This window comes from Halichoerus grypus, chromosome 2, assembly GCF_964656455.1.
Source record: "Halichoerus grypus chromosome 2, mHalGry1.hap1.1, whole genome shotgun sequence".
NCBI classification, from domain to species: domain Eukaryota; kingdom Metazoa; phylum Chordata; class Mammalia; order Carnivora; family Phocidae; genus Halichoerus; species Halichoerus grypus.
Window position 1 is genome coordinate 103,561,963 of NC_135713.1, and position 12,231 is coordinate 103,574,193.

General features: G+C 36.7%; 1 protein-coding gene across 1 annotated transcript in view; it reads left to right on the forward strand.

Moving 5' to 3' along the window:
* The window catches only part of ADAMTS6 (ADAM metallopeptidase with thrombospondin type 1 motif 6), a 295,911-nt gene that overhangs the window by 260,234 nt on the left and 23,446 nt on the right, over nt 1-12,231 (forward strand). Inside the window, exon 22 of the mRNA XM_036117447.2 lies at nt 8,302-8,506. Coding sequence (XP_035973340.2) covers nt 8,302-8,506 — 205 coding nt within the window. The remainder of the gene's footprint in view (nt 1-8,301; nt 8,507-12,231) is intronic.

Sequence of the window (12,231 nt, forward strand, 5' to 3'; positions counted from 1 at the left end):
AAACAACAGAGGAATCACGATAAAGGATTTAGGTCCCTAATGTGGTTAAAGCAAGATGTGTTCATTATCTTTGTTTCAATACAATAATGCCTTATCAACTTTCATTTCCCAAAGTCAGTGTCTGTCCAGGTATTTGAATCTTAAAGGGAGATATTCACTGCTAGTCTCTTGAAACAGTTTAGGCCAGTGACTACCAAACAGGGAGCACAAGAAATCTAGAGTGAAAGAAGTTTTTCTTCTAGGACCTTTATTTTTTTTAAGATGTTATTTATTTATTTGAGAGAGAGAATGTGTGCATGCACGAGAGAGAGTAAAAGAGCACAAGCACAAGCAGGGGGGAAGGGCAGAGGAAGAGAGAGAAGCAGACTCCCCGCTGAGCAGGGAGCCTGAGGTGGGGCTCCATCCCAGGACCCTGGGATCATGACCTGAGCTGAAGGCAGACGCTTAATGACTGAGCCACCCAGGCGCCCTATTTTAGGACTTCTAAAATTTCATGTTTCTTCTTTTCAAAATGTGATCATTATGTAACTAATTTCTTAAAATCCAGACACGGGAAAGTATAGAAATATGACATGTATTACATGTATGATATGTATTACAAAGACATTTGATTTTTAAAAAATTTTTCTCCTTTCTGCCAATTATTTTTATACATTTAATTCAAAAGAAATGGGAAAACTATATAAATTCTAAAAGCTGCATAAAAACCATGGGCAAAATTTTGTTCCTTCCCGTATTTCCAGTAACTTTCAGTATTATTTTCATATAATTGTACATCTCAACTCATCAAGTTAATTTCCTGACACTCAGGATTTTAAGTATTATGTTTGGTATTTGATCAGCCATTTAAGACCTCTGAGTGGTCCTGGTCACAGCTGTTCTATTTTAGCTTCAACTTTTTTATTTGTTTCAGCTTAAATGCTATTTGAACGTCCTTTGAGATTGCAGTGGTTTGTCATTCCATGCCATGTATTGTGGGCTTGGATATTACATTGTTTTTGTATATATGTGTGCATGTGTGTATGTGTGTGTGTGTGTGTATGTGTATGTGTACATATGTATATACTAAACATATGTATACATATAGTTTAAGGGTGACTGACATTTGAATTAACATACGTAATTAAAATTAAGTTTCCTATCTCCTTTCCTTTTGTAATTCTAAAATAAAAAGTTATTTATTAACTTTTTTTAAGTTTGGAGGCAAGAGGATGGAATTTGAAAAAGAGAGATAAAGAGAATATGAAAAAGAAAATTTGGGCTGACTTTTTCAGAAAGAGTTAAAAATAGATATTTAAAATATTACTATTTATTAGTCCATTTTTTCTTAGTTCCTTTTTAATTTCTTTTTTATTCTTTTGAATTCAGACTATGAAAAGGAAAATCTCAATTCTTCAGAATGGTGGTTGTATATCATAAAATTCCCAGTAGACATTGGTTTTCTAGAAATAAAAATCATTGAAAGACTACTGAATTCAATAATACTTTAAATGAGTGTGGAAGAAAGGAAAGGAGATAAGTTTTTTTTCAGATGATGATGTGATAATCATATTTGTTTTTGTAATACATATTAAAGCATCAAGTTTTTAAAACACAGATAAGTAAAAATAAGAAAATAAAAAATACCTGTAATACTTAAAATACCACTGTTAATATTTTGAAGTATTTATATCCAGTCTTTTTTCTATGTTTACATAGACATGTATATATAACAAAATGGTATTATACTATTTCTGATGCTTTGTAGTTAGTTCCCAACATATTTTTTTTTAAAGATTTTATTTATTTATTTGACAGAGACACAGCGAGAGAGGGAACACAAGCAGGGGGAGTGGGAGAGGGAGAAGCAGGCCTCCCGCAGAGCAGGGAGCCCGATGCGGGGCTCAATCCCAGGACCCTGGGATCATGACCTGAGCCGAAGGCAGACGCTTAACAACTGAGCCACCCAGGCGCCCCAGTTCCCAAACTATTTTGAACATTAAATATCTACTATAACATTTAGTAGATATGTCGTTGCTTAATTAATTTGTTTTCCACTGTTGAACAATTTGGGCTGTGTCTTAGATTTTGATCCCTTAAGATACCACAGCATTAACAATTTTTGCTATTAAAACTTTGCTCTCTATATGTTCTTATGGCAAATAAATGGGAATAAAATTCCTTGTTCAAATGGAAATATATTTTAGTCTGTGAAACATTGTCAGATTGTTCTCCAGAGATAATGTATGAATGTATATTCCCACTAACAGTGTATTAGAATGTCATTTCCCTGAACTGCGCTACACTGGATATTATTATTTTTATTTTATTTTAATTTAATTTAATTTAATTTAATTTAATTTAATTTTAGAGAGACTGAGTGAGCAGGGTAGGGGAAGGGGCAGAGGGAAAGGGAAAAAGAGAGATTCTTCAGCAGGCTCCATGCACAGTGTGAACCCAAAGCAGGGCTTGATCTCACAACCCTGAGATCATGACCTGAGCCAAAATCAATAGTTGGACACTTAACTGACTGAGCCACCACCCAGGCACCCCTGGATATTATTATATTAGAAACAATCTTTGATTATGTTATGGGGGAAAAAAGCCTTGATACCTAATTGTTGTTTTATGTTGTATATCTTGGATTGCAGATGAGACTGAACATTGAAAAATTATGTTCAGTGGCCATTTGTATTATTTCTTTTTGCTTTTCGCCTCCATGGCCTAACCCATACCATTTTTTTTTTTTTTAAAGATTTTATTTATTTATTTGAGACAGAGAGAATGAGAGAGAGAGAGCACATGAGATGGGGGAGGGTCAGAGGGAGAAGCAGGCTCCCCGATGCGGGACTCGATCCAGGGACTCCAGGATCATGACCTGAGCCGAAGGCAGTCGCTTAACCAACTGAGCCACCCAGGCGCCCTAACCCATACCATTTTTCTACTGAAGTGTTTATCATTTTGTTACTGATTTCTGTGAACTCTTAATGTATTAAGGATATTAATTCTTTTACCTGTTTCAAATATTTTTTCCTAGTTTGTCATATATTTTCCATATTATTTATGGTTTTATGATCCATTTTTACTTATAGAAGTCTTAAAATATTACATAGAAAAACTATCAAACCTTTATTTCTTTTTTAGGTATAATGTTTAGGAAGCCCTTATCCACTCTAAGATTGTACTTTCAAAGTTTCTTCTTTTTTTTTAATGTAAACTTTAATCTATTTGAAATATATTTGCCTACTTTGAGGAAAGGATCTATATTTATTTTCAAATTCCCAGTACCATTATTAAAATTCCAAGTGGTATTTTTTAAATCAGAAATTATCTTTTTAAATAATGAAATACTTCAAATGTCTCTTAGTCATATTGGAGACTTTATAAGGAGGGTATGGAAGAATAGAGGGCAGTAAGATTTATCTTTGTGCTTTATAAAGAAAATGATGGGACTAGGAAGAATAGATGAAAGAGACATTGGTAGAGAAATATTAATAGTAAGTTTATTTGGAAGACCTTGAAGGGCAGAGGAAGCCTTGCTGGGAAAAAATTAATGTGCTCATAGCAGCAACTCTTTTGTGAGAAACAGTATAGTAGTCAAGATGGTAAGGTGACTAGGGACAGGAAAAAAACAAGAATTCAAGAGGCATTGAGTGAAAATGGTGGGATTCCTGACAAAGGCTTAAATAATTGGAAAAAGGAAAAGGGAGGGGTTGATATTAAAGACCATGACTGATAAGAAGCTAGTGCCCCACCATGAGAAAAGGAAGTAATGCTGAGCTGGAATCCAAAGAGAATGACCAAGAGTTCAGTTTTGACCATGCTATCTTTCTATGGCAAGAATGTTTCTATATATGGCCTCATGTGAAGAATTCTTGGATAGTGAATATTATTCCTGTATGATACTGTGGTTTTTAAAGTTGTGAAAATAAGAGGGGTGAAAACAATAGAGTATTATACATTGTGATAATACTGTGACCACGAACTAAATAACATTTTTTTAAGCAACTGCAATGTGAAAGGCATTGTGTTTTGGGAGAAATGGCTCCCTTGCCTAAGGACAATGTAATTGGGTAAATACATATAAAAATAACTATAGTTTAGGCAAAACATGTTAAGCACAATAAGAGAGTTATAAACAAAAGTGCTAAAGGATGCTTGGGCTGGGGAGAAATTTTTGCTCAGGTGTTAGGTTTTATTTCATGGTATCTTTTATGATATAATGTTTAACAATTATATTGAGTCATTGTACCTCACCCAAGGACAACTATAATCTGTTATTTTGAGTTTAGAGGAAGTTTCATCAGAGTCCTCTATAAAATTCCAGAATTTAAGAGCTGGGAACAATCATAGAAATCATGTAGGCCACCTCCCATCATGATGAGAGTATGCTAATCTCTGGTGATGTTTTCTCATTGTACACACATCACTGACATTGTAAGTTACAAATCAAATGTCTGGTGGCACCTAAATACTTACAATACTTAGTACTTGCTTGTTTCATTGCCACAATCTTAATTGCTATAATTTCAGAGATGTTTATTAAATTCATTTTTTTTTCAATTTAGAAAAATCTCAACTGTGAAATGTCTAGGGCATAGAGGCTTATACTTGATATTAGTTTTACTTTCCAATTAGCTGAGGAATGAGCAGATTTTCTTTTCTTTTTTACCAACTTAATGTTTAGCAATTTTTTCTAAAACCTATTTTAAAATCTAACAAAGTTCTAGTATCTTCGTAAGTAATTAATAGGTTGCGTATTTGAATCTCTCTTTGAGTAAAGATGTTATTGTGAGATTATGAAGATTTTTTAAAAATTTTGCTATGTTGGGCGCCTGGGTGGCTCAGATGGTTAAGCATCTGCCTTTGGCTCAGGTCATGATCCCAGGGTTCTGGGATCGAGTCCCGCATCAGGCTCCCTGCTCCTTGGGAGCCTGCTTCTCCCTCTGCCTCTCTCTCTCTGTCTCTCATGAATAAATAAATAAAATCTTAAAAAAAAAATTTTTGCTATGTTGCATTTATTGATAATTAGATGCTTGACACTAGGACAAAGGCTGGGAAATCTAGCTCTCTTTTTTAATCCAAACATCTAATATCAGTTTATTTTCATATGTTCTGCCATTTCCCTTTAAGTTAAAAAGCAAAAATAATATCCTGCTTTTATGCTCGGTTCTTTCTTCAAACATATTCTGGTTAACCTAGGTTTGGGGAAAATATTTTATAATGTCTCCCTTGTTCCCTGCCCCCAATAATATTCTTGTTTGTCCTATTAATGTACAGACACTATGGGTCAAGATTACACAGTCTGCACACACCACTCTTATTTCAGACACTCAAACATGAATTCCACTAGTTGTTAATGTCTAACGGATATGAAGACACTTGTGAAGATGAAGACAATTTGATCACTGGGGAAGAGCTCAGAAAGAAGCATTCCTAGTATTGTTCAGACTGTAACAATTCAGCCATTGATATTTCCAGAGAGAATTTTCGTGTTCATATTCTTACCACCAAATCTAGAGTAAATAGGAAGAAGGTCATCAGATGGTCAAATACAATGGGAAGAGTGAAGGTGAAGGAAGTCGTATGTCTTAAACTGGACAGAGGAATAGAGAAAATGAGATGAGTAGATGCAGTGGCAAAATTGCAAAACTATTTAAATAACTATTTAAATCCTTTAGAGAGACATGGGAAGGGATGATTTGGTGAGCAATAAAGATGGAATAGGGACTAAAATCAGAGTTCAAGTCAGAAGGGAAATTGGGAGGGTGGTTAATACTTCTACTTTCATACATTCCAAATTAAATGCTAGACTGATACATCTAGACTAAGAGATGGTTGGCAATAAGGGAGAGGACAAAGAATAAAAAGGCGGAGGTGGACCTGACCTCGTGCAGCAAAGAACAGCAACACCTCCTGAATCACTGCTGTTACTCTGGGCACCTGTGTTTAATTTGAAGGCCTCCATCCCTCTTACATTATGAGGCCTAATGAGATCATGGCTGGATGTGGTATGACTGGACTTTTTGTGGCTGAGTTCTACACATTTCTGTTTTATCCCCTAATCTTGGTGATGAAATCACTGTTGCGAATTGAATCAGAGTTTCACTATGGCTGGCATGCAAGTTATTATTCTCAGTACACATTTTCCTCTTTACCAAAAATGGTACTAACAACTTGGGATCATGTTCATCTGTGGAAAACAAAATGGAAAGAATATGAATATCACTTTAAATCTCCTCTGGAAAATGACTTAGAAAAAAAAATTAATATCAGATTCTCAGGATTAAATTATCATTCTTTAAGTGAATTTTAGGTTGAAAATTTTTAAGTTTTGGAAAGATGTATTCTAAGTTTGAGAAATTGGTTAATTACAGTATTTCTAAAAGCTGATTTCCCTCTATAACTAAAGATAATACAAATAATAGTGAACAAAGGTGGTTGTTGCCTATTTGGCTAACTACAGGCTCAAATGCGGAACCTAGGATTCTGACTTCACTGTGATGTTATCTCTCACATATAAAACTGGCACAATTAACTAGAGAAATTTGTTCTTAAGCTTTCATACTCTTCTGTCTGGAGAGTCTCTTACCTAAGAGTATGAGCATATCCACTGAGGATAGTTGCATAATTTATAATCACGGATTGAAGAAAATGACTTGTGACCTCATGCTTGTGACCTAGATCCTACTATTTAGCAGAGTTAAAAATGAAATTCAGTGGAGACAGTAATTGCTGGGGGATCTAGTCCTAGTTACAACATTGCTCTTGTCGTGATTTTGGAGAACCATTTTCCTCACACTAATCTTACTTCCTCTTCTATAAAACAAGTGCAATGCCTTGAATATAGTCGGCATTCAGCATATATTTATGAAATTAAATGCAATAATATATCAATCAGTACTCTGGTTGGAAATAACACAACTTCGACTTTAGCTACTTTCTGCACAGAAGTGGGTTTGTTGGTTTACTTAACAAAGCTGAGGGAAGGGCAACGGTGGATCTCATTTAAGGAATGGCTCCAGGACTCAAACACCATCAGGGCTCTCTAGCTCCTCTGCATTCTTTCACATCAGCTAATTCCACTTGACAGGGCACATGGCCACCAGCAGCTCTTATATCTTTATGCACTTTTGTGACAAGAAGGGAAAGGTCCCCTTTTGCTCTAGTGGAGATAGAAAAATTTTAAAGCCAAATTCTCATTGGTCTGATTTGTATCTTGATTCACACTTTTTGACCAAATAATGTGCCTCAGAGAGTGAGTTCTGCAGAAGTTTCACATACATACCCACATGCACATACATATACACAGCCTGAAATTACATATATATGAAAGTTCATTGATGACGTTAGGGAAAAAGAGTGGTTCACCTATAAACATGAAACATGTTCATTTTGTTTTCGGTTTCTTCCCACGTTAGCTGCTTAGAAGCTGTTTTCAGGAGCAGAGGGATCAAAACAAGGGACCTCCATATTTTCACAGAGCTGGCTCAGACTTTTCTCTTAGTGCAGGTGTTTAAAGACTCCTGCATCTTCAGGATGGATGCCTGGGCTCTCTCTGCCCCATAAGCATAGTAAAGGCCTTCTATCTTCTGCAGAGCCTGACATTCATTTCTGAAAATCAAAAAACAAATCCCTAGCTCCTTTAATGTGGTTTTAGCACAAAATCCTTGATTATAGGAGAACCTGCCTCAATGTGATAATAAATAAAGCTACTGTTTCTTGTTTGTTGAATATCAGACACAAAATTAGAAGCTTTCAGTGGTGTCCTAAAGCAAGCTAACTGGCTCCTGAAATCCCGTTATTAGCATATCTTCTCTTGATATGTTCAGCATGTCAAGGATGTAAGTTGAAATTGGTGATAGGTATTCACATCAAAAAATTGGTAAATGCAACAAATCAAGACCCTTGCCCTCCCATAAAGACCCAGTTGTTAAACACTTAACCAGCACATGACCGGGAGCTTCATATTTATTACTTAATCCTCATGACAGTGTCATGATTTATATTGTTATCTTCATTTTAAAAATTAATTTAGAAAAGGGGAGATATCAATGTGGTTAAGAACATATGTTGCATTACTTGTTTGGACCTGACTTCTGTCTGCTCCAAAGCCCACACACTACACTTGGAAGGCAGCTGACAGTGTGTTATCTTTTCCTTAGCAGCTCTTCCATTGGTCATTTGTCACATCAACCAACACTGAAATGTCAGCTCTTTTAGGAAGAGAATGTCCATTGATGAAAGTGCTTTCACTCAGTTCAAAATCTCTGGCTACACTGAGGAAATGTCTTTCTGTGTTTCTTCCACTTCTTGCTGCAGGTGGTTCATTGGGGATTGGTTGGAGTGTAGCAAGACTTGTGATGGTGGAATGCGCACCAGGGCAGTGCTCTGCATCAGGAAGATTGGACCTTCTGAGGAGGAGACACTGGACTACAGTGGTTGTTTAACACACCGGCCTATTGAAAAGGAGCCATGCAACAACCAGTCATGTCCACCTCAGTGGGTGGCTTTGGACTGGTCAGAAGTAAGGAAACCTGAGGCTGTGTGTTCTGAGATCCAAAGCATTTAATACTAAAGACACCTAAGCATGTGAACGCCTTAGAACTCAACAAGTAGGACTCAATAACAGTAAATTTGGTCCTGTTTTTTTTATTGCTGCTTGTCAGGAAGTAAGGTTTTTTGGGGTTAGGGAAATCAACGAGAAACTAGACATCAATTTGATTAAAAACAAACCTAAAGTGAATTTGAAAAAATATAATAGTGAGTACTCACGTAAGTGGTTTTTCTCCTTCTTTGCTATTCTTGAGCAGCAAAATAAGCTCAGAATTAGTGATATATCTTTTTTCCCCACATAATGTTGTAGCCTAACTACGTAATTCATACATATGAATATTTACAATTTTTAATCACTTATTAGATATCTAAATATGTTTTAATTGCTTCTGTTGCATCTGGGGAAGAAACATGGATTTGAGGGTTATAATATACCAGAAAGTCAAATTCAGATTTTATCATTACCTTTGCTTATATGATCAGTGAGGGAGACCTAAGAAAATGTTTTTCTGACATACATGTGTATAAAAGAGCCTAAAACAATCCAAAGGACTCAGAAAAATGGTCTTATGAAAAATGAGGTAAGGGGTAGAGTTAATTCTTGACTCCTCATTCTGCCTGAGACATACACATATAAACACCATACCATTCCACATTTCCCAAAGAAAAGTTAAATTCTTCCGTAGTGTTGGTTAATATTAAAAAGAATGAGTACCTGGCTATATAACTAAAGGTCATTCTTCCAATTTAGCAAAACAGGATGCATTTCCTGCTGGAAGCATTGTGGTACTTGCTTTGGGTATTTCCTGTAGACTTCATAAGTTTGTAAAAAATAAATAAATAAATAAACAGAAGACATACATTGTTCTTTAGGAACCCCCTGGATGTAACTTTTCCCCCTCTGAATCTTACTGCTAGAGTGGCCTTATTTTACTAGAGGCAGGGGCCTAAAAGAGGGACTGTGTTTAAGATGGTACATGGAAATGGGAGATTCTGACCAGTTGTGGTTACCTATGGAATCTGTGGTGGGATTGGGAGGGTTCTTCCAAGTTTCCTGGCCAAACTCCAGCTTCAGTAATTACATCTGCCTACCTAACTTTTGTGTTTCAATCAAATGTAGATATATTCTTGGTATTATTCACTGGATGGTTATGGAAAACAGTAGGAACTCTTCTGTTCCTTAAAAGTGGGTGGATTAACTCCTAAATTGATTTGGAAGATAAAACCTACTGATAAAGAATAGACGTTCTACAGAGTTGTACATATGTTGGTAATTATTCTACCTGAAATTTAGTGCCCAAGACCCTCATAGAAGTTCATAAATATTGAGAATGATGACAAATTTGTTATTGGAAAATCATAATGGAGGACCTGACATTTGCCTTCAACAGTTTTAGGGTTTTAGGTCAAGCCCCTACGTCTAATTCAGTGCTAACTAAACACACGCACTATGAATAATACAAAGGAATCCTGTAAGCTTGGGAAAGTAAATGTCCATGAAACAACTAGAGAATAATATAAGGTAGTGTTAAATAAAATGGTGGATTGTGAGGTATAAATGTATAAGTGATATAGAAATTTAGAGCTGAGAAGGTCAGAATAGACTGAGGTAGGATCAGAGAGCTTTTTACTTGATAGGAGTTAAACTGAATGTTGGAATATGGGATATGAAATAGGGAAGAGAATAGAGAAACTGGAGAAGATATTCCTGATGGTAGGATAGAGTTATTTATTCAGTTACTTATTGAACAACTGAACAGAAACACAAAGATCTTATGGTGAAAGTAGGGTGGGGAAGAGGGTTTGTTTTAAAGAATAAATGGAAAATAAGATTGAGTAAAGTAGTAATAGATAATAATAAGGATTGAGTACAGAACCTTATATGCATCATCTTTCTACCAAAAGTGGAAAAAAGTAGTTAAATTCATAAGCAGAAACAAGAAGAAATTTCTGCCAGCCATGAAAACACTAAAATCACATGCACAGATTTCACATTGATCTCTTGATCTAAACTTTTGTATGTCATTATATTTTTATTTTAACATAAAACAAATATAATCACCTTGAGAAACATGGCATATGTATGTTTATTGTATGTTTCCATTTCAAATACCATTTTAAAGTTTTCTTCTGAAATCAACCTCATATAGGTTGTAATTACCCTGCCCTTCGAATTCTGATTCTTGTTTGTTTGTTTGTTTTTAGAGAGTGAGAGAGTGTGCACGCGTGCGTGCGAGTGGGGCAGAGAAGGGCAGAGGGAGAGGAAGAGAGAGAATCAGAAGCAGGCTCCACACCTAGTGCAAAGCCCTACGTGGGGCTCCATCTCAGGACCCTGAGATCATGGTCTGAGCCAAAATCAAGAGTCAGATGCTTAACCGACGGAGCCACCCAGGCACCCCTAGAATTTTGATTCTCATCTATCCACTCTTAGAGGTGACTTGCGCAAATAGCTCTGAGAGGCTCTTAGGCATTCCTGGAGGCTGCCAAAAGAAACATGAGTAAGTTAGGTGGGTTTTAATCACATTTCTGCTACCTTCAAGATAGCTAAGTCAGGGGCTCCTGGATGGCTCCGTTGGTTAAGCATCTGACTCTTGATTTCAGCTCAGGTCATGATCTCCGGTTTGTGAGACCAAGCCCTGCATGAGATCAAGCCTGTGTGGGCTCTGCGCTGAGCGCGAAGCCTACTTAAGCTTCTCTTTCTCCCTCTCCCTCTGCCCCTCCTCCCACGCACCCCAACCCCCACAGCAGCTCGCATGCGCACGCTCTCTCAAAATAAATAAATAAATTAATTAATTAATTAAAAAAATTAAAAATAAATTTAAAAAAGATAGCTAAATCAAAGCTTAGGAGAAAGAAGTAGTGCGGGGGGTGGGGGCGGTGTGGTATGCACGTGTTGGGACTACCGCTTCAAGTAAAGTAAAGCATTGGTGGCTGTTGTCTCTCCACAGGCAACCCAAGAAAACTGTTCAGGGGTAAGCCTAGGTCAAGAAATGCTGCCATTATCATCGCAAAGATTCTAGTTGAACACTGTCTGTACCATCATCTTTATTCTTTGGGTCTTTCTCAGGAAAAAGGAGCTAAGTTTTATGCCATACAGTCTTGCCTATTTATTTTCCAAAGGAGTGGTCCACTCTCACACTTCCATTTCCTTACTCTTCTAGGAAGTCCACTTCTTCCCTAGATGGGTTAAAAATAACGAAAGTAAATAACATTAAGTGAAATAAATGTCTGAGTAGCTATGGAGACCAAAGTGAGAACAAGGAGCCTGTTCAGCCTAGAGGAAAGGAGTACCTCCCACTAATGAAAAGAGGAGGTCCTAGCAGCTGAGCAGGGAATGTTCGATCTTTTTTAGTTAACTGCTACAAATATTTCACACAATATTCTTTTGACACGCCCCTGGAAACTTCCCTCCTTTTTCTGCCCCTTCCCCACTGCCAACTATCAGCTGTCTGAGCTCTGCTAATCACAAGGGTGAGGTTCAACTGGTGAAAACATGTTGCAGCAAGAGGAATGTACCCTTTGACCTTTTCCTTTTCTTTGCTGGCCGCTCTAATATAAAATTTCCATTGTTCCAAAGCCAGGAACCGTTTTTCGTTTTCCCCATCAGTGAAACCCACCCGGTGTTTATGGCAAAAGGAAAAAAAAAAAGCCAAATTACCTTGGTGGAAAATGGCTCTTCAGCAATCTTTTGTGAAA